At 38.5% G+C, this 19,853-nt stretch overlaps 1 protein-coding gene across 5 annotated transcripts in view; it reads left to right on the top strand.

The window, feature by feature from the left end:
• zfh2 (Zn finger homeodomain 2) overlaps window positions 1-19,853 on the top strand; it is a 49,773-nt gene that overhangs the window by 3,526 nt on the left and 26,394 nt on the right. For 3 of the 5 annotated variants that reach the window (XR_016270767.1, XM_089472587.1, XM_089472586.1), the window contains 2 exons: window positions 11,117-11,164; window positions 14,856-14,966. The exons of 1 other annotated variant lie outside the window; for it this stretch is intronic. Coding sequence is in view for 2 of the 4 variants with exons in the window: in XM_089472587.1 (XP_089328713.1) it covers window positions 14,928-14,966 (39 nt within the window). In the remaining 2 variants the exon portion in view is untranslated. The remainder of the gene's footprint in view (window positions 1-11,116; window positions 11,165-14,855; window positions 14,967-19,853) is intronic. One more of the 5 variants, XM_089472588.1, reaches the window with a different exon arrangement.

The raw sequence follows: 19,853 nt of genomic DNA, 5'->3' as shown, positions 1-19,853 counted from the left end.
TCTGCTCTCTACCGTCGCAATAATCAACGTAAGCTGAGGCGCTCTCTTTGCGCGTGTGTTGGCTTCTTATTCTTCGTTTTTTCTTCTTCTTCTTTTGCATGCTTTTCTTTTGTAATGCCGAGTGGTAATATGTTTGTATGGTAAGTTAATTGCTCCTTGTCGCCCGCACACACAGATACGTTCAACCGGCCCGACCCCTTCAAGCCATATACATATGTCTGAATGTATGTATGTATATACATTTGTATGTTTGCCGTCTGCTCTTGTTACTGGCTGAACATCAAACCTTGTGATTCGTTATGGTCTCGAATGGGGAGGAACGCGATGGCACAACCAAACGACTAATTACAAGAGCACGCAATTAACCAGCACAATATAACTAACTGAGTAAGCACACACACAAGTATTTGTATCTGTGTGTGTCTCTTGAGCCTGTATGCTGCCGCTCGACTTTTGTGGACGTTTACATGGATACATGTACATATATGTACATATGTTTGTGTTTCGCTGGTCGCGTCATGTAGCCAATTAAAATAAAGCTGTGCAGACTCCAGCACATGGTATGCGTAATTGTCCTCACACGTACACACATATGTAGGAATATACATATGTACTTACATGCACATATATGAGTATATAGCTATGTATGTGTGATTCTATTTGAAGATTCCATTCTTTGTTACTTTTATCTGAATTCTTCCAAGTGTTTTAATTGGCGCTATGGGTGTGGCCGAATCGAGACAAATTTACATATAGCACTACTCCCACACACACGCGTACATATGTATGGTTATATGTTAGTGTCTCTGTATGTGTGCGCGTCTTCAGCCAGACGTCAGGCATTTCTTACGAGCTCTTCCGTTTGCTCCCACCAAAGCGTGCACATGGAAATCAACAAACAAGGAAGTGGTGGGAATAAAATCGATAAGAGCAAACAACGAAATTAAAATAAAAAGGAATAAGAAAAAACTGCGAAAAAGCTTCTTTTAACCAAAATTCACTGGGGGTCATGCATATACATAGATACGTATATGTATGTAAATATATGTATGTATTTTCGCAAAAGTACATTTCTACGGAATGGTCTCGCGGTGTGAATATATAAAAATAAAAAGGAAAGTTAAACACACACATTTGAATGTAGACATATACATATGTACATATGTATCTTGTTCATAGGTAAATACATATGTAGATAAATTGAATTCCCTGACTTTGGCAATCAATAATTACATTAGAACAAACGTCCTCACATATATATGTATGTATATGTATATGTATATGTATATGTATATGTATATGTATATGTATTTTATTACAATAGATGTATGAAAATATACATACATATGTATATATGTATTCAAATAGAAGTAAGAATGAGAATGTATAAATAATATGGAAAAACAACAACGGGAAGTGCAAGAGGACAGAATGTGGGTGTCGGTTCTGTTAAGGGGAAGTTGACTGATTCTAAAGTAAAATGAAAATGTATGCAAGGAAAATAAGAAATCAGAGCGCAAAAGGAGATAAAAAACCAACTGTAACCGAAAGCAAAAAGGGAATAGTAAACAGACGCGCGCGTAATTGTGCACATTATGCTTCTGAGTGCGTACTCAATGTTTCACCCTCGTTGTCTCTGTCCCTTTCCAGCGATTGCCATAGCTGTAGCTACAACGGCAGTGGCAGCAACTGCTACGGCGACCGCGACAGCGACTAGCTCTTGGGCACTGAGAAACAGCAATAGCAACACCCACAATGAACTGTAACTGAGTCTGGGTGGGGGGCTACGGTGGCGTTGCCATAGAAGACGATGAAGGTGACGACGACGACCAACAAATGCAGAACGAAATCTGTGTATATGCGACTAAGAGAGAGAGAGAGAGAGCGAGAGAGAGAGAGAGAGAGAGAGAGAAAACTGGCAGCAGCAAGTACAAGTCTTCGCGGCGCAGTCAGCGCATTATGTATAAATTATTTATTTACATTATATTTATGCGCGCCGCGCACTGCCGGGCTCTGCCGCTGTGGGCTGTTGTAAGGCGCTCGGCTGCAGGAGCACGACGCGTTCTCCCAGTTGGGCTGCCTCATCGTCTCTGGCAAAGAGACCCCAGCCAACCTCGTTGCCATGCTGAGTGTGAATTTGAGCAATTACAATACAATAAAAAAAATTAAAGGGGTAAGAATTGCAAAGACAAAATGGGAAACTTAATCTGAGCCCTCTATCTATCTCTCTCGATGTGTATGTGTAAGAGAGCAGGAAGGCTTGCAGTTATTATTAAAGCGATATGGTTATTGAAGAATATATGTGTGTATGTATGTATGTACAGACGTGGTCACCGCAAGATAGTGAGCTATGGGAACAGGGAGGGAAATCAGCCAGAGTGAGAGCCAAGGTGGAGAGGCGCGCTGTTGAGTTAAGTACATCTCGCTCTTTCATTTAGCACTGCAGAAATAATTACAAGCTCGCTCTCAGAAAACACATAGCTCTCTTTGTCTCTTTTTTAAGTTATTTTCGATTCATTTTGGCTTTGGCTGAGGCTCTCAGAAATCACATGCTCTCACTCACGGCTCCCTCTCGCTCGGTCTCGCTCTCGCCCTCTCTCTCTCTCTCTCTTGCTATGACTCTTTGTGTATACAATATAATCGTAACACGCTCGCTCTCAATCGGGCGCGAGCGAGATGGGTGCGCTCGGCTCAAACTTAGTGGCAATGATTGCGCTTTACTGCTCATTGCTTTTGTTTTGCGGATGCTGATGCGGCGGCCGCAGCTTCGTCAGCTTTTCTGTTTCACTCGCGCTCGTTTATGATGCTTTAAGGGGTCTCTCATTACCGCTCGTTACCGTAACCCTAAACTTGATATAAGCCAGAGAGATGGGGCTGACTGACTGCTGGCTGGCTGGGGAAGATGACACACCAGCCAGCCGCGCTGCATAAGGCGTGGCTCCGATTCCCACACTCAGACTGCTTGGCTGGGGACTGATGATAAAACATGCCTACTGCAACGACGCGAGGCGAAACAAGGCGAAGCGAGGCGAGACTCGTCCCGCGACTCGCCTTGTCATGTTGTCAGCGACTGTTGTTGTAATTATTTGCATTTAAATTTTTTGGTACAGTTGCAATTACATAGAGAGCACTACAAGCGTATACCATATATGTATGTATGTATATATGTATTTTCGATGTATGCGTATTCACAATTCACATACCCGCATGTATTTTTCACACACTCGCGAATCAACTGCCGTCCATATTCGAGCGTGTGTGTGTGTGTGTGTGTGTGTGTGTGTGTGTGTGTGAGTATATGTGTGTGTTTACATAACGAGTGCTGTGTTAGTATTTAAGCATATTTTGCATGCTTGCACGCCAATCTCACCACCCACTCGACACGCTGTATTGTACACATTATATACATAAATCGTATACATACGAACGTACATAAGTATTTGTGTAGTATGCAGACGATTATTTGTGTGCTGTGTCTGTGTGTGAGTTATAGCAGCGTCGCGCTGTGCGTGGAATATTCGCAGTGCTGCGAATGCGGTTTCCTCATCGCATCTTTTGATTGGTTGTTTGTGCGCCAGCGCTTATCTACAGAGGGCCCCCTCCTGTCGCTCAAGCCTCCTCTGCCCAATTGAGTCTCTGCTGGCTTCGTTAATTAACATTTTCCATTTGCTAAGAAACAATATGCACTTAATTGGCGCAGACAAATCGGCACACGATTCGTCACGGCGCTGGGATCCACCCACCTGTCATTGACTAGGCTAATACATACATATGAAAATAAATTGCACATGAAAAAAAAAACAGAAACCGAAGTTTTAGAGAAATAGTTAATAACCAACATAGATGACTTTTAGTCAAAATACATAAATAGTATAATAATGCGGAGTGTGCGAAATGAATGTGGCTGAGATGGATACTCATATTAGCAGAAGAAGAAGAATTATTTATGATACAAAATTGAATGTACGTATATAGATGATAGGATGCGGGAGACAGGAAACATCAGATGGCAGATAGAAAAGAGAGGATAGGCGATAGAACATAGAACATAGAACATTGATCCTAGAACTCTCTGATGAATCCATCACATGCGAGATGTTGCATGAGACGATGTATTGAAAATGATGAAGAGATCGGGATAACGATACAGAAGAGATACAGAAGAAAATTTCGATTTCCGACTTTGCCTGTCGAAGGACATATGTATATGGTATAGAAAAGAGACAGCAGGAACAGCCAACTGAGGTCTCCCATATATGGCCATTTCACACGGGCGCGATCTTCTTACGCTAGCCTTGGTGAGTGTGAAACATCTATAAGTTCTCGCTATCCACGACAATTCTTATCAGATAACGTACTGGCAGTAAAATAGAAATGCTAGGAATAACATAACGGCAATAGTAATAAGTCTAGGCCCACTCATTAGTAAACCTCAATGATCTATAAGTAAACAAGTAAGAAGTAAGCGACAGCGCTTGGGCTGCGCTGCAGTGAGGGCAATATAATGAGAATTTATTAGTTGAATAAATTCTCTTGTAGTAGGATTATCTATATCAATCAATTTTATAAACACCGTAAATCTGAAGTCTCTAGGTCTAGAAGTGTTCAAATTAGACTGAAAAAACAAAGTCGATTTTTCGGTTATTCTCGATAGAAAAGTTATTGGATGAGTTACATACTTCTCACAAAACCATTATACCCTGATTTCCCATTTACAATCACAGGTTTAGCTTATGTACAGAATTTAAAAACACATATATTTGGAGTAAATTAATTGCTATTTGAGGAGAGGAGGTTGTGAGCGGTGTAAACGATTTTTTATAAGACTCGATTCACTCTCTAATAAAAAGGGCCTTGGACACACACTATTTGTTAGTAAATGGCAGCGGCAGTGGCAGAGGCAGAGGCACCGGCGGCAGCGACACGCGCGCTTTGCTGGTTGGAGTCTCGTGACTGGGTCAGGTCAAGTCTTCGTTGTAGTATCGCATGTTTGACCACAGTTTGCTTGTCTTCCGTATTTCCGTACGTCTCCCTGTGTGTCTCTTGTACGTGTTTTAGCACCTACTCCTCTTCGGCAGTGCTCATTCTTATCTTTACGGTCAATAAAGGTTTTTTTCATGCCGAACTGCTTGCTTTAAGGGTAGCAATTCATTCACACACACACACACCTAAACACACACGTATACCTTGGCTCGCCTATAAACACCCACATATACATGGCGCTGAGTGTGTGTGTGTGTGTTGGTGTGTGTGTGAATGGTGTGTGAAACAAGCGTCAGCTGTCGATTCATCTGTTCATTCAACTCCAGGAGCAGTGCTCGAAGGGAAAGGACAACAAGTTTTGCACCTTTTGCACAGTTGGAATAGTTACACTAGCGAACCGGAAATACCCTGTAGTTTATTAGAATAGCGCGCAGGTTAGTTCGCGTAGTCTTGCGGACTCTCAGTGCCCCTCTCTTCAGTTAGACAATTCCTCTCGTAGTTTCACTGGCTGCTTCAGTTGAATTAATGAGCCAAGGGCTCTAGTTAGTGATTTGGTTCGAGAGTTGCCAGTGATATTGTCATCCATCTCTCTCTCTCTCTTTCTCTCTCTGTGTGTGTGTGTGTGTGTGTGTGTGCGTGTGTTCGCTAACCAATCGCAAGCAGCCTTCGCATTAATTAGTCGCCAGCTCTGCTCTTTGCTCTCGGCTCTCTGCTCTGGCCTTGGCAGCCACCCTTAGTACCCTCATTGGGGTTTTAATTGGCAGTGGACAGCAGTCGCCGGGCAAGCTGCGGGCGAGCGGGAGCCAGAAGGGGGAGGACTGATGAGTGAAGAGCCAAGAAAGAAAGGGCGCAGCAAGTCGTTGGCGTTGCAGCTTTTCCATTGGCCCATTGACCATTCGAATGACAACTGCTAAAGTTAAGCCTCTCCGTCCGTGGATAGAGACAGATAGAGCGTAAAGGAGTGCTAACTGACTCTATAGAGATATGCATATAGTGCATATACTACTACACATATATTGTGTAAATCTAATGAAATATTCGAGTGATGCACCAGACGTAGAAATACCAATGGAAATTTTGTTTATTTTTTTTATTTTAATTTTTTTTTTTTAATTTTTTTTAATTTTAATTTTTATTTTTATTTTTTTTTTTTTGTAGTGAACTAAGAAAATAAAGATCCAACAAAACAAATTATAATGAATTCACAGAGAAGTCATAGAAATTTTCTTCCTCTCATAATTAGCATGCATGTATGTGTCTGTGAGTGAGTGAGTGTGTGTGTATGTGTGTGTGTTGAAGTTGAAGTTTCGGTTGAGCAGCAGCAGCAGAAGCGGAAAGAGGAAGAGACGATAATAACCTCGCCAATTTCATTATAATTTTTCTCCTAATGCCACATAGCAATTACCTCAAATAAATTGCACTCACGGCGTAGAAATTTTTAATTTCTACAAATTTGTGAACAATTAATTCTCCGCTGTTACTGCGTACTCACCGTTCCACACACATATTTGTGTATGTGTGAATCCATATATATTTTTGTACCCTAAAATTGAAGCACTATGCTTTGTGGAGACGTGACGGACAGGCTCGGACAGGCTTGGACAGGCGGATATCGTTCGGCACATTTATGTAGAAGTTATACGGGAGCATATCATAAGATCTAATGCAATAGCCAGATATATTATATATATGCACATAGTATGTGTATAATCTTTTGCTGTGTGTGTGTGAGTATACCATTGTGCAGGTTTATAAAACTTCAGCTGCGCATGCATTACATTATGTATAACACTTTTGATTTGTATGTATGTATGTATGTATCAATATGATATATATATATATACCACTATAAGCTTCTTTAGTGTGTAATAATCTCTTTTAATTACGAGTGAAAAGACGTCTCGACAACATCCGCTGCGATTGGCGCTCTTATTGCTCAAATTGCTTTCGGAGTCATCTTCGTTCAAAAATAAAGTTTCGAATCACCCGCAATCACACCTCTTAGAAGTGAAAGAAGAAGCAGAAGAAATTGTACACACACACACTCAGGGCGGACTGTGAAGCAAAAACAAGTTTGGGTTAAACCAGCGGTAAAGAGAAAGGGATAAGGGAAAAGCGAGCGAGAAAGAATGAAATGGGAAACAAAAGATAATTACTATTAAGATTCATTCCACTTAAAGTTTTGTCGAAGAGGTTCAACTACATACATCACGGTCAGTCATTGTGAGAGATCCCTGTACAGTGAGCTGCATCGCATAGATATTTATTTTAAACACTACATACATACATATGTATGTGAATATGTTCCTGATAAGTCTCAATATTAATTCGCTTTCGCGTTGGCATTCATGTCGGTGTAAAATTATTTTTCAGATATCAAGATATATGATATGAGAGTCGAAATCCAAGGTTCCTTTTTGAAGATTCAGAATTCATTTAATTTCAATCAATCAAACAATATAATAATATACATACATATATATTGTATATTGCAATTTCAAGCCTCTACGAAGGACAGACAGAGACTGCCCACCCGCATAGGCAGATTACATAATGCACAACTCCATATGTGGAATGGGATATTCCAATCTTCCACTGGAAGGGGTATTGATCGCATACGCGCTACGTTCTATTTGCTCGTTCCACATTTCTTACTGCTATGCGAAGGCAGTCAAAAAATCACTCTCCCTCTCTCTCTTAGTGCGTGTATCTTAGTACGCGCGTGTGTGTGTGTCTGCACGCGTACGTGATTTGGTGTCCACTCCACTCGATTGGCGTCGTTTCGTGCATTTGAAATAGTTCAACACCTTTTGTACGACACACGAATTATGTCGTTTGCCAGTTTTTGGGCATTGAACTTTTTGGGTTTCAGTTTTTTAATGCTTGACATGATCATGAGCAATCGGAATCTGCCAAAATTAAAACAAGTAAGAGGGCTCTAGTCGAGACTGATCGACTAGGAGATGCCCTGAATTCTGCCAGCTGATATGCTACTCATTCTGCACTTCTTATTGGTGGCACTATCTTCTCGGAACGTGATCATAATGTTCAAATGTGTGTATATTATAATGCTCAAGTCTCTAGTACTTGAATTACTTCAAGTTCTCTACTACATGTGACTAAGGAGCATGGATTTCAAAATCTGTCAATTGCAAAAGCTGAGTGCTCATCACATGTATATACACAGTAAATCAGAAGTAAGCTTGTCGAAAATATATCGAAATATTGATATTTTTTGATTCGAAGTTATATTTATATCGGGATATTGTTTTTTTTTGGCCAAATATCGAATATTTTTTGCGGTTTTTATACTGAAAATGGGAAATCAGGGTATAATGGTTTGTTAAAAGTATGTAACAGGCAGAAAGAGTCGTGGCAGAACCCACAAAGTATATATATTCTTGATCAGAGCGACGAGCTGAGTCGATTTGGCCCTATCCGTCCGTCCGTCCGTATGTATGAACGCGTCAGAAGATATAAGAAACTTGAAGTTTGTTCCTAGGTTCGTATATATAACGCGCCCTATATTCACCCCCTCACTCTCACCTTTGTAAAAAGCGTATTTCAAATACTAGAGACTTATGCTTTGGCAAATGCATGCATATCCATGTTATAATCATAATCTGAAAGTTTCATGAAGAAGGTGCATCCACAAGAAAAGTTATTGAACAATTAAGTTCCCATAGTAAGCAACCACTGCAGCCAATGCGTGTTCATGCGTGCGTAGGTATGGCTGTGTGTGTCCATATGCGAATAATTATTGAAATATCAGTCTCGACTAGAGCTTTCTTACTTGTTTACAAGTTGGGGGCGTGGTATCCACAATCTGTAAATTACAAATCGGATGAAATATCGAAATATGATAAACTTGTACTGCGTATACCACGAGTATTAATGCCAAATTTCAAGTCTCTAGATAATATAACTTCTGAGATCTAGGTGTTCATGCGGAAGGACAGGGCTATATAAACATAGCTTATCGTCCTGATCAAGAATATATTTAATGGGGTGTGCGATGATTCCTTCTGCCTGTTACATACTTTTCACAAAACCAATCAGGGTATACCTGATTTACCATTGAAAATGGGTTCAGGGTATTATAAGAATCACAGAGAGAGAGAGAGAGAGAGAGAGAGAGAGAGAGAGAGAGAGAGAGAGAGCGGGATACGTATGATGATGGTGTTTCTTGCTTTTACACTATACTCTATATAGAGGCTCCATAAAATCAAGTCAACTTTGTTGAATAGTGCAACAGATGCTTAAGCACATGTGTCAGGTCAAAGGACCAAAGGAACAGGACGAGAGTGTGAGTGTTATATGCTAGTATAACAGATTTCTGCCTCTAACGCTCTCCACACTAGTCACACTAGTGCCAAAACTGTTGTAGAATAGTGTAATTTATCTCTTAGCACACGACGGCGAGAAACACCTACGCCTACATACATATATATATATATATATATATATATACATATATATATATATAGGTTAAGACTATCGACAATCAAAGGAGGACAAGAGAGAGAGCTTAGACCTATTGTTACTGAATTATATAAAATATATTACTTCATTGAACACAAAGTTATTTATATTCATGAGAACCCAATACAATATTTTATGTACATATATATAACACTCTATATATGTATGCTTGTATACAGGTATATACAGTCTCTGTCTGAGTGTGTGTACACTAATAAAGCCAATTACGTGAACGCAATATTTAATTACTGCTCGATAAAAAAGGGCTCAAAAAAGAAAAGAAAAGGTTTAAGGAAATGAAGTGGCAATGAACAGGCAAGACACCTCCGTGCTGTGGCCGATCGAAGATTGTATACCCTACACATATACAAACGTGCGCACACACACACACATAGATATATACATATGTTACAGTCCACTCTCTTTATTTCAAACCTACGAGATTTCGAGCCTCTCATTAATTCAAAGTAACCACTAGTCCCCTACAAGTGTTAGTTTTGTGTTAGTAAGAACATTGAATTTGAATTTTGGACTCCTCTGAAACTACCTTTACTGTGTGTGATTGCGTGTTACGCATAAAACAATAAAACTTACAATGCTTTTATCTAAAAGACAAAACTGACAAAGCAGCAGCAATATGCTTCTAAGCAAACCGTATAAATGAGTCCTTTTCAGAGATTAATTAATTTGAACATAAGCATAATACAAATATGTAAAATTGCAACAGTTAAATAACAACCCTAGCTAATTCCAAGTTCTTTTGATTTTTATTAAAAGTTTCGCACCATTTAGTATTTCAAACATTCGTAATATTTTAAGAGTCCTTTGAATTCTATATATATATTGTATATATTTTCAATTGAAGTATATGAATCCATCCATTAGTTAGAACATACCGCTGTAGACACCTTTAGGGTAGGGCATCCAACAATAGCATAAAGCATCCAACAATAATATCATATAATAACGCATAATTAGAAAGAAGCTTGTATGCAGTGTAGCCTTGCTAGGGTTTCTACACATAAAGAGAACTGGGTTCTGGCCAACACTTAAGACCCAACTTCGTCGTGGATTGCCGCGCAGTCAGTTGGCCGTGATTCAGGTTGGGGTAATCATATATGTCTGTCTCTCTTTCTATCTGTTTGTGGGTCTGATCGAGTATGTGCGAACAGTTACTCAAATTTTGGCTGTCTGCTCCGTTAGCTACCTAATTACAGATGAATTAGAACCAGCTGACTTAATACGAGGCCCAAGGTATTGCTGATTCCGGCTCACTTTACTCAGATACTTTCAATTTTCGATATTCGACCATAGATACTTATTGATTTTTTTTTTACTGTCGATATTCAATCCAGATAATCGTTACTTCATACTCTACATCTGATTGTCGGCTCTAGATTCGCAATAGCGATGCTCGATTCTCCATAATCATAAAATTCGTATTTCGATCCTTAATACAATATACTCGATTCTCTATACTTGATATTCGTTTTAAAATTACCTCATTGAATTTCTATAATGTTGACTCTCAATAATCAATAATCGATACTCCGTACCCGATCTTGAGCTTAGATAAATTATTGAAAACTCTACACCCCTATAACCGACCTATGCTAATTTTAAACTGATCGAGGTCATCTTTTTCTTTCAGTGCATACAATGTTGTGATGGGGTGAATCATCATCGCCTAATTTCATTGGTAAGTTTGCCGAAGGCGTCTCACTATAATAACTCAGTTCGGATCAGCTATATAGCTATATAGTTATTATCATTGTACTATTTATACCCTGAACCCATTTAAAATGGGAAACTGAGGTTTTGTTAAAGTATGTAACAGGCAGAAGGAGGCGTGACAGACCCCATAAAGCATATATATTCTTGACCAGGGCGACGAGCTGAGTCGATTTAGCTCTGTCCGTCTGTCCTGCTTCAAAAGCCCATAACTTGCCCCGTTATTTCGTTATCGATTAAACACATTATCGAAAACATTTATATCTGCAACATCTTTAAAGCTAGAGTCGCCAAATCTTCAATGCAGATTTTTGTCATAATTTACCCTCTACCCCTATATTCACCCCTCACCCCTATGTTTGTAAAAGACCTATTTCAAAAACTAGAGACTGTGGTTTGGCAAATACATGCATATCCATGTTATAATCATAGTCTGAAAGTTTCGACTATTTATGATGCTGTATTACTTACGTAATAGGCCAATATTTAACTCAATCTTATTACCCTGCTACGACAATTCTAATTTCTACTACTATTGCTGCGAATACTTTACTATGTGCTCTATATGCGACTTATATATTTTATCCGTCTCTGGCAAACACACACACAACAATCGCTCACAGGTAGACAGGGAACGATTCGTAAATACTTACATATGTATACGCACATGCACACATCTAAGCAGTGTTGTCAAATCAGCTTTTTTCCCGTCAAATCTGCTTTTTTATACCCTGAACCCATTTTCAATGGGAAATCAGGGTATAATGGTTTTGTTGAAATGTATGTAACAGGGAGAAGGAGGCGTGGCAGACCCCACAAAGTATATATATTCTTGATCAGGGTGACGAGCTGAGTTGATTTGGCCCTGTCCGTCTGTCTGTCCGTCTGTCCGTATGTATGAACGCGTCGATTTCAGAAGATATAAGAGCTAGAGAAAAAATTTTTTTTAAATGTCCGTAATTACAGCGCGCATACCAAGTTTATCATTAAAAATCGATAACTCATCCCGATCTTTTTTATCGATAAAAAACCTTATCGAAAACCTGTTATAAAATTATATCTTCTACACCTTTATAGCTAGAGTCTCCAAATTTTTAATGTATGCTTACATGCAATTTATACAATTTCGGTTTTTGTTAGAATTTACCCCCCACCTCTAAATTCATGTTATAATCATAATCTGAAAGTTTCATGAAGATCGTACGTCCATAAAAAAAGTTATTAAACAATTAAGTTCTCATAGTAAGCGCACACTGCAGCCCATGCGTGTTTATGCGTGGGTGCTTGGGTGTATATGTGTTTGTGTATGTGTGTGTGTGTATGTTTGAACGCGTCGATTTCCGAAGATATAAGAGCTGGAGACTTGAATTTTTATACCCTGAACCCATTGAAAATGGGAAATCAGGGTATAATGGTTTTGTGAAAAAGTATGTAACGGGCAGAAGGAGGCGTGGCAGACCCCACAACGTATATATATTCTTGATCAACGTGACGAGCTGAGTCGATATAGCCCTGTCCGTCTGTCCGTCCGTCCGTCCGTCCGTATGAGTGCGTCGATCTCAGAAGTTATAAGAGCTAGAGAGCTGAACTTTGGCATGCATACTCGTGTATACCATAGGCAGTACGAGTTTGCTTTATTTTTTCGATAAATCGTCCGATAACTTTTTTATCGGGAATAATCGAAAAATTGATTTTGTTTTTTTTAGCCTAATTTGAACATTTTTAGACCTGGAGACTTCAAATTTGCGTTGTATATAAAGTAAATGGATACAAAGATTTTGTGTGCATAAAAGAAGTGCAGAATGATTAGAATATCAGATTAGAGGGTTCAGGGTATCTCCTAGTCGAGCAGTCTCGACTAGAGCTTTCTTACTTGTTTTTAAATGGCCGTATATACAGAGCGGATGTCGAGTTTGCTTTTAAAATTCGATAAATCATCCCGTTATGTTTTTATCGAATAAAAACATTCAAGTTCAAGTCAGATGCCAGTATAGCTAATTGTGAATGATTTTTCATTTTTTTTAATTTGTCAAATATTCAATATAATATGTAGATTATATGCTGAACGTTTCATTAAATTCGGTTAAGTCAAAAATTAATTAAAAATAATCAAATATTTGGCCAATTAACAAACGCACGTGCAGTAGCTACAACAGTATCGTATACGTGTGCACACACACATTCAAACTTATTCTGGAACATTCTTTAAATCACATCAGTTGTTAGTTTGAATGTATTTCAGTTTTGCCAAAGCGGCTTCCGAAAGTGAGGTGGCGTAGTGAGTAGCGACATGATGCTCGATCGAGAAGTCGCGGTTCGAATCCCGATCGGTGCAGCTGATGTTAATTTTTTTAATTGTTTTAAAATATTTTTATACCCTGAACCCATTGAAAATGGGAAATCAGGGTATAATGGTTTTGTGAAAAAGTATGTAACGGGCAGAAGGAGGCGTGGCAGACCCCACAAAGTATATATATTCTTGATCAGCGTGACGAGCTGAGTCGATATAGCCCTGTCCGTCTGTCCGTCCGTCCGTCCGTCCGTCCGTCCGTATGAGTGCGTCGATCTCAGAAGTTATAAGAGCTAGAGAGCTGAAATTTGGCATGCATACTCGTGAGTACCATACGCAGTACGAGTTTGCTTTATTTTTTCGATAAATCGTCCGATAACTTTTTTATCGAGAATAATCGAAAAATTGATTTTGTTTTTTTAGCCTAATTTGAACATTTTTAGACCTGGAGTCTTCAAATTTGTGTTGTATATAAAGTTAATCGATACAAAGATTTTGTAATTTACAGATTTTGGATACCACGCCCCACTCGCCCCCAATTTGTAAAAAACGCATTTCAAATACTAGAGACTTGTGCTTTGGAATGTACACACATATTCATCATATGATTACACTCTGAAAGTTTCATGAAGATCGTATGTCTACAAAAAAAATTATTCGACAAATAAATTCTCATAATATTGCCCACACAGCAGCGCAGCCCAAGCGCAGTCGCTGCTTACTGCGCAGTTAGCAGAGCGCAGGCTTATGCGTGCGTGTTAATGCATGTGTATGTATGTGTGCATAAAAGTGCAGAATGATTAGAATATCAGCTTGGAGGGTTCAGGGTATCTCCTAGTCGAGCAGTCTCGACTGGAGCTTTCTTACTTGTTATATTTTATTAAGTGAGTTTTGTATTTCATTTATATTTTTAAATACATCGAAATTGAAATTTTAGCCATACTAAATGGGCATTTTTATTAGTTGGGTTCAGGGTAGTATCTAGTCGAGCACTCTCGACTAGAGTTTTCTTACTTGCTTTTAAACTAATTTACTCTTTGCCGCTTTTTTCTTTACTGATCAATTTATCATAATTTGTAGCGATGTCATTGCAGTTGAATTAAAACTAAATTATTCATTGGGTCCATTTTCTATGAATAAACCAATCGATAATAGAGTGGAACTAACTAAACTAAAATATTTATAGATTAGATTTATATTTTATTCAAAATAACTTATTGTGAGCAATCGAACTTCTTGATTCTATGCAAATAAAAAGTAAAAATTCTCTAACAGAGCTTATAAAGCAATTAAAAAGAATGTATGCAACTCATTTGATAACATGTAGTACAAAAATTTATGTGCTAACTAAATATGTTTTAATTAATAGGTTGCCGGCAAATATTCAAAAAGTGACTATTCGGCAGGAAATAAAAAATGTAGGGACTTGGCCACTTTTGCAATGGAATTGCTTTCCTTGCCATGGTCGAACGCGCAAGTGGTAAGAAGTTTTAGTCAGGTGAATGTTGTAATACCATAACTACGCAATAAAATGAATATTGATATGCTTACTCAATTTCTAGTTACTAAAAATGTATTTAAATATCAATCAAATCAAAGCAGAAACCATCAGCTTTTATGTTCGACTTTTTTTTTAACAAAATTTCAGCTTTTTTTAAAGTATCTTCCCACTAAAAACAGCTTTTTTTGCTCAAGACTTCTAAAAAGCATTCGAAGAACTGATAATTCCGTCGATTCCACGCTTATGTACTTTAGAACGTAATAATGACAATTATACGATATCTAGTATATAAAATTCCTTTTGCAAATTTTGACGAAAAAATGGGACAGGTTCAGTATAAAAACTATAGAACTACCATCGAACTACCTGTTGTATATCCCACCTGCACCGTCGTATATCGCTAACGATTCATATTTGTGAGACACCCATAGTTATAGGATCGGTAAAAGCTCTACATATAAAGAACTAATATACCCGTTAAGGCAATGCTCCATAGTGATTAATATAAAGTGATCTTATGTTCGAGCTCCAACATCCGCTTATGTCCGCTTATTAAATAAATAAATATATATATATATAAATAAATATAAATATAAATATATATAATATATATATATACGTGTGTAGGACTTGCCCTCGACAACTGCTAACGAAATCTTACCTCAGCCTCAGCCGACGAACCTGGCCTATTGTTGTCATTGTTGCCATATTCTATATTCATTCCCCTGTTGAGGAAGATGCTTTGGTGACTTGGGCATTGCTCCTCTCTCTCTCTCTCTCTCTCTCTCTCTCACTCCCTGTCTAAGCCATTTGGCTCTATGTCTATTATCTCTCTTGGCTTGGCCAGTTTAACTTTCCCCCTACCCCCATCGCAGCGCCTCCTCCACGGAGCCAGACTCATCGTGAATAGCATTGTGCAGCACCCGTTTCTCAGAACAGGAGGCAAAAGAAAACAATTCCTTCAATACAATGTACACATATACATACATGTGTATGTTCATATATGTATGGGTGTCTGTCTGCGTATGTGTGGGTATTTCTTCTTCATTTTTTCTTTTCTTTTCTCTTTTTTTTTCATTTGGGTCTGTTTTTGTCTTTGTTTTTGTCCTTTCTATATTGTGCCTATACATACATACGTACATAAATATGTACGCATGTATATTTACAGTACATTAATTCGTTTTATTATTACTTTTTACTCGTACTCTTTTTACTTATCCTCGTCTCTTCCTCTTCCTATTTTGTAAATCCGCATTGTGTGCGCAGCTCGCTTATGAATTTGTGGATTCAAATCTTCGTCTCCCTTGGCATTTCTTGTTGCAGTTGCTCTTATGTTTATTGTTGTTGTTTTCTGCTTTCTGCAGCGTCTTAAGTCTCAAGAATAAAGGCGTCGCGACATCTGTGTGTGTGTATGTGCATTCAATCTGGCACTCGCTACTCATTGCAAATAGAGGGCGATTGTGACAGCCTGCAAGTTGTGTGTATACATGTATGTGTATGTACACATACATATGTACATATGTCTACGCATTATGCATATGTACATATCATATGTGCATACATATAAATATATTTATATATGTACATGTATAGATTTATATTTATGTATACCCATTGAAAATGGGAAATCAGAGTATAATAGTTTTGTTGAAATGTATGTAACCGACAGAAGGAGGTGTGGCAGAACCCACAAAGTATATACATATGTACATATATTATTGATCAGGTCGACGAGCTGAGTTAATTTAGCACCGTCTGTCTGTCTGTCTGTCTGTCTGTCCGTCTGTCCGAATGTTTGAACGCGTCGATCTCAGATGATATAAGAGCTGGAGACTTGAAATTTGTTGTAAATGTCCGTATCTACAGCGCGGATATCGAGTTTATCACAAAAAAATAAAAAATCAAATACCAGAGACTTGTGCTTTGGCAAATACACGCACGTTATTATTATAATCATGAACTAAAAGTTTCATCAGGATAGTCAATCCGCAAGAAAAGTTATTAAACAATTAAATTCTCATAGTAAGCGCACACTGCAGCCCATACGTGTTTATGCGTGGGTGCCTGCGTGTGTGCGTGTATGTGTGTGTGTTTGTTTCTTCTGGAAGCAGAAACACGCGAAAGATGATTTAAATAGCTGTTGCTCAAAGGGTTCCGGGGATCTCGTAGTCCAGCAAGCACACACATACACATTTATAAATAATGTACTGCCCACTGATTCCAACTGTAGTCGGACCTATTTCCCTGAACGTGCTGCCGGATCTCAGGGCAAGCAAAGCAGATCTGAACGGAGTCGACAATTTGACAGTTGCCTGGTACAGTTTATCTTATATTAATATATACATATATGTATAATATGTATGTATGTATGTGTATGTAAAATTTATATATGTATGTATATCCGAGCATGTTAAATATTAAATTATGCACAGGATGTCTTTAAAAACGGCAAATTAAAATAAAATACAAAAAAAAAAAAAACTAAAAACTAAATTTAAGAAAAACTATTTAGAACGTTGCAGTCGGGCGTTACCGACTGCGAAATACTCATTCACATCCCATCAGCAATTTAGTAGTTAAGTTTCGCTTTAATACTGTAGAAAATTCAGTTTTTCCCGATTTGCCACGCCCCTACTGGGCGTAGACACCTAAATGAGTTCTTAGATCGAGATAACGGTGCACTAACTGGAAAATTTGAATGCTTTCGCTCAAAAAATATGAAAATTACAGGATAATATTTTTGGGTCATCGATAGAGGAAGTTACTGCTAACTCAACTATCCAAAATTTGAAGCTTCTAGCTATTATAATTTAGGAGATATAAGCGGTTTGACACGCCCCCTGTGGGCGGACATATATCCATCGAAGCTTTTTGGCCTTAGGTGGTCAGCCCGAGTATATATACAAAATTTGAGGTCTCTAGCATATATATCTTCAGGTCCGAATGGACACATCTTGGGTTCGACCACGCGGATCTATATTCAAAATTTCAGCTTTCTACCTCTTCAACTAATATGATTTCTGGTATATTGGAAAATGCATTTCCCGATTTGCCACGCTTCTAGTGGATCAGGAAAATTTTAACACTTTATAAATCAGAGATATACACGAGTATGTTTTCCGAATTTCAAGTCTCTAGCTTCAAAAGCGCCGAAAGCGCGTTCATACGGATAGACGGACGGACAGCACGACGGACATTGCACAAAACCAATACACTAATTCACTTTCGTGAATGAGTATAATAGCGAGTGTATACAGGTATGGTTAGAGTTATTTAATATAACAAGTAAGAAGGCTCCAGTCGAGGCTGCTCGACAAGGAGATACCCTGAACCCTCCATGCTGATATTCTATTCATTCTGCACTTCTTTTATGCACACATTCATAAACACGCATCCACACGCTCTGCTAACTGCGCAGTAAGCAGCGACTGCGCTTGGGCTGCGCTGTGGGCAATATTATCTGAATTTATTAGTTGAATAATTTCTCTTCTAGTAAGACTATCTTTAGGAAACTTTCAGAGCGTGATCATATGAATGTGTGTACATTGCAAAACACAAGTCTCTAGTACTTGAAATACGTTTTTTACAAATTGGTGGCGAAGGGGGCGTGTTATCCAAAATTTGTAATCTTCGTATCCATCAACTGTATATACATAGTAAATCTAAAGTCTCTAGGTCTAAAAGTGTTCAAACTAGGCTGAAAAAATAATGTCGATTTTTCGATTATTCTTGATAAAATAAATTATCGGATGAGCTATTGAAAAAATAAGATAAACTTCTTCTTCGTATGGTATAAACGAGTATGCATGCCAAATTTCAACTCTCTAGCTCTTATATCTTCTGAGATCGCTTTGGTCATACGGATGGACGGACGGACAGGGCTATATCAACTATATCATCGTCCTGATCAAGAATATATGTATTTTATGGGGTCTGCGATGATTCCTTCTGCCTGTTACATACTTTTCACAAAACCATTATACCCTGATTTCCCATTTCCAATGGGCTCAGGGTATAAAAATACTTATTTTTTGATGAAAGAAAAGATCCCTGAGTCAGTTTTTTACCTACAGATTAACTCTAATACACAGGGTATCACTCAGTCAAGCAGTTTTTTAAGCTTAGACATATGTTACGCATAATTATTTGCACATGCACAAACTTTGTCCAAGTTCTTATATGCTTACGCACACATGAACAAACATATTGTACCTATATATGAATGTGAATGTGTAGGTATGTGTGTGTGTGCAAAGGGTGCTTTCAGAGCGCGGCATTTTGGAGGCTTTGAATAATGTGGAAGGACGTGAAAGGGCAAAAGCCGAAACAATGGGCTCACACTTTTTGTGATGTGCTGTTCCTGTTGTCGTTTTGGGCCGAGGGTATCCTTGGTAGGTGCGGGGCCCCATGCCGTGACCTCTTTGTATGTATGTACATGTTTGTTTCTTTCTCCCTCGGTGTGTGTGTGTGCGGGACAATAATTCATTAACATATTCATGCGTTGGCAATGCGATTCGCGACAATTTTAATGAGCGTAAAGCGAGGAGGCTAAAATAAATGATATTTATTGTTATTGTTTGCCCAAATTGGCATTCGACATTGGCCACCGAGAGAATTTTGAAAACAGTTCATCAAAGCCTTAGACAGGGATTGGGGCTTCCTTTTTTCTTAGCTGTCCCGTATCGATCCATTGATCTTACCGAAATGAATGATTGCGAAGCGCTTTTGTTCAAGCGAAGAGGACGCGACACAAACACCAAACACGATCCACAAATAGCAACAACAACAACAAACTAAAAAAAAAAGAAAAACAAATAAGAAGGCTCCAGTCGAGACTGCTCGACTGGGAAATACCCTGAACCCTCT

The sequence above is a fragment of the Drosophila arizonae genome, chromosome 6 (genome assembly GCF_054131065.1).
Source record: "Drosophila arizonae isolate 15081-1271.41 chromosome 6, UAZ_ARI_1.0, whole genome shotgun sequence".
Classification (NCBI taxonomy): domain Eukaryota; kingdom Metazoa; phylum Arthropoda; class Insecta; order Diptera; family Drosophilidae; genus Drosophila; species Drosophila arizonae.
Note: the sequence above shows the minus strand (reverse complement) of the source record. Positions and strands in the feature narration are given on the sequence as shown.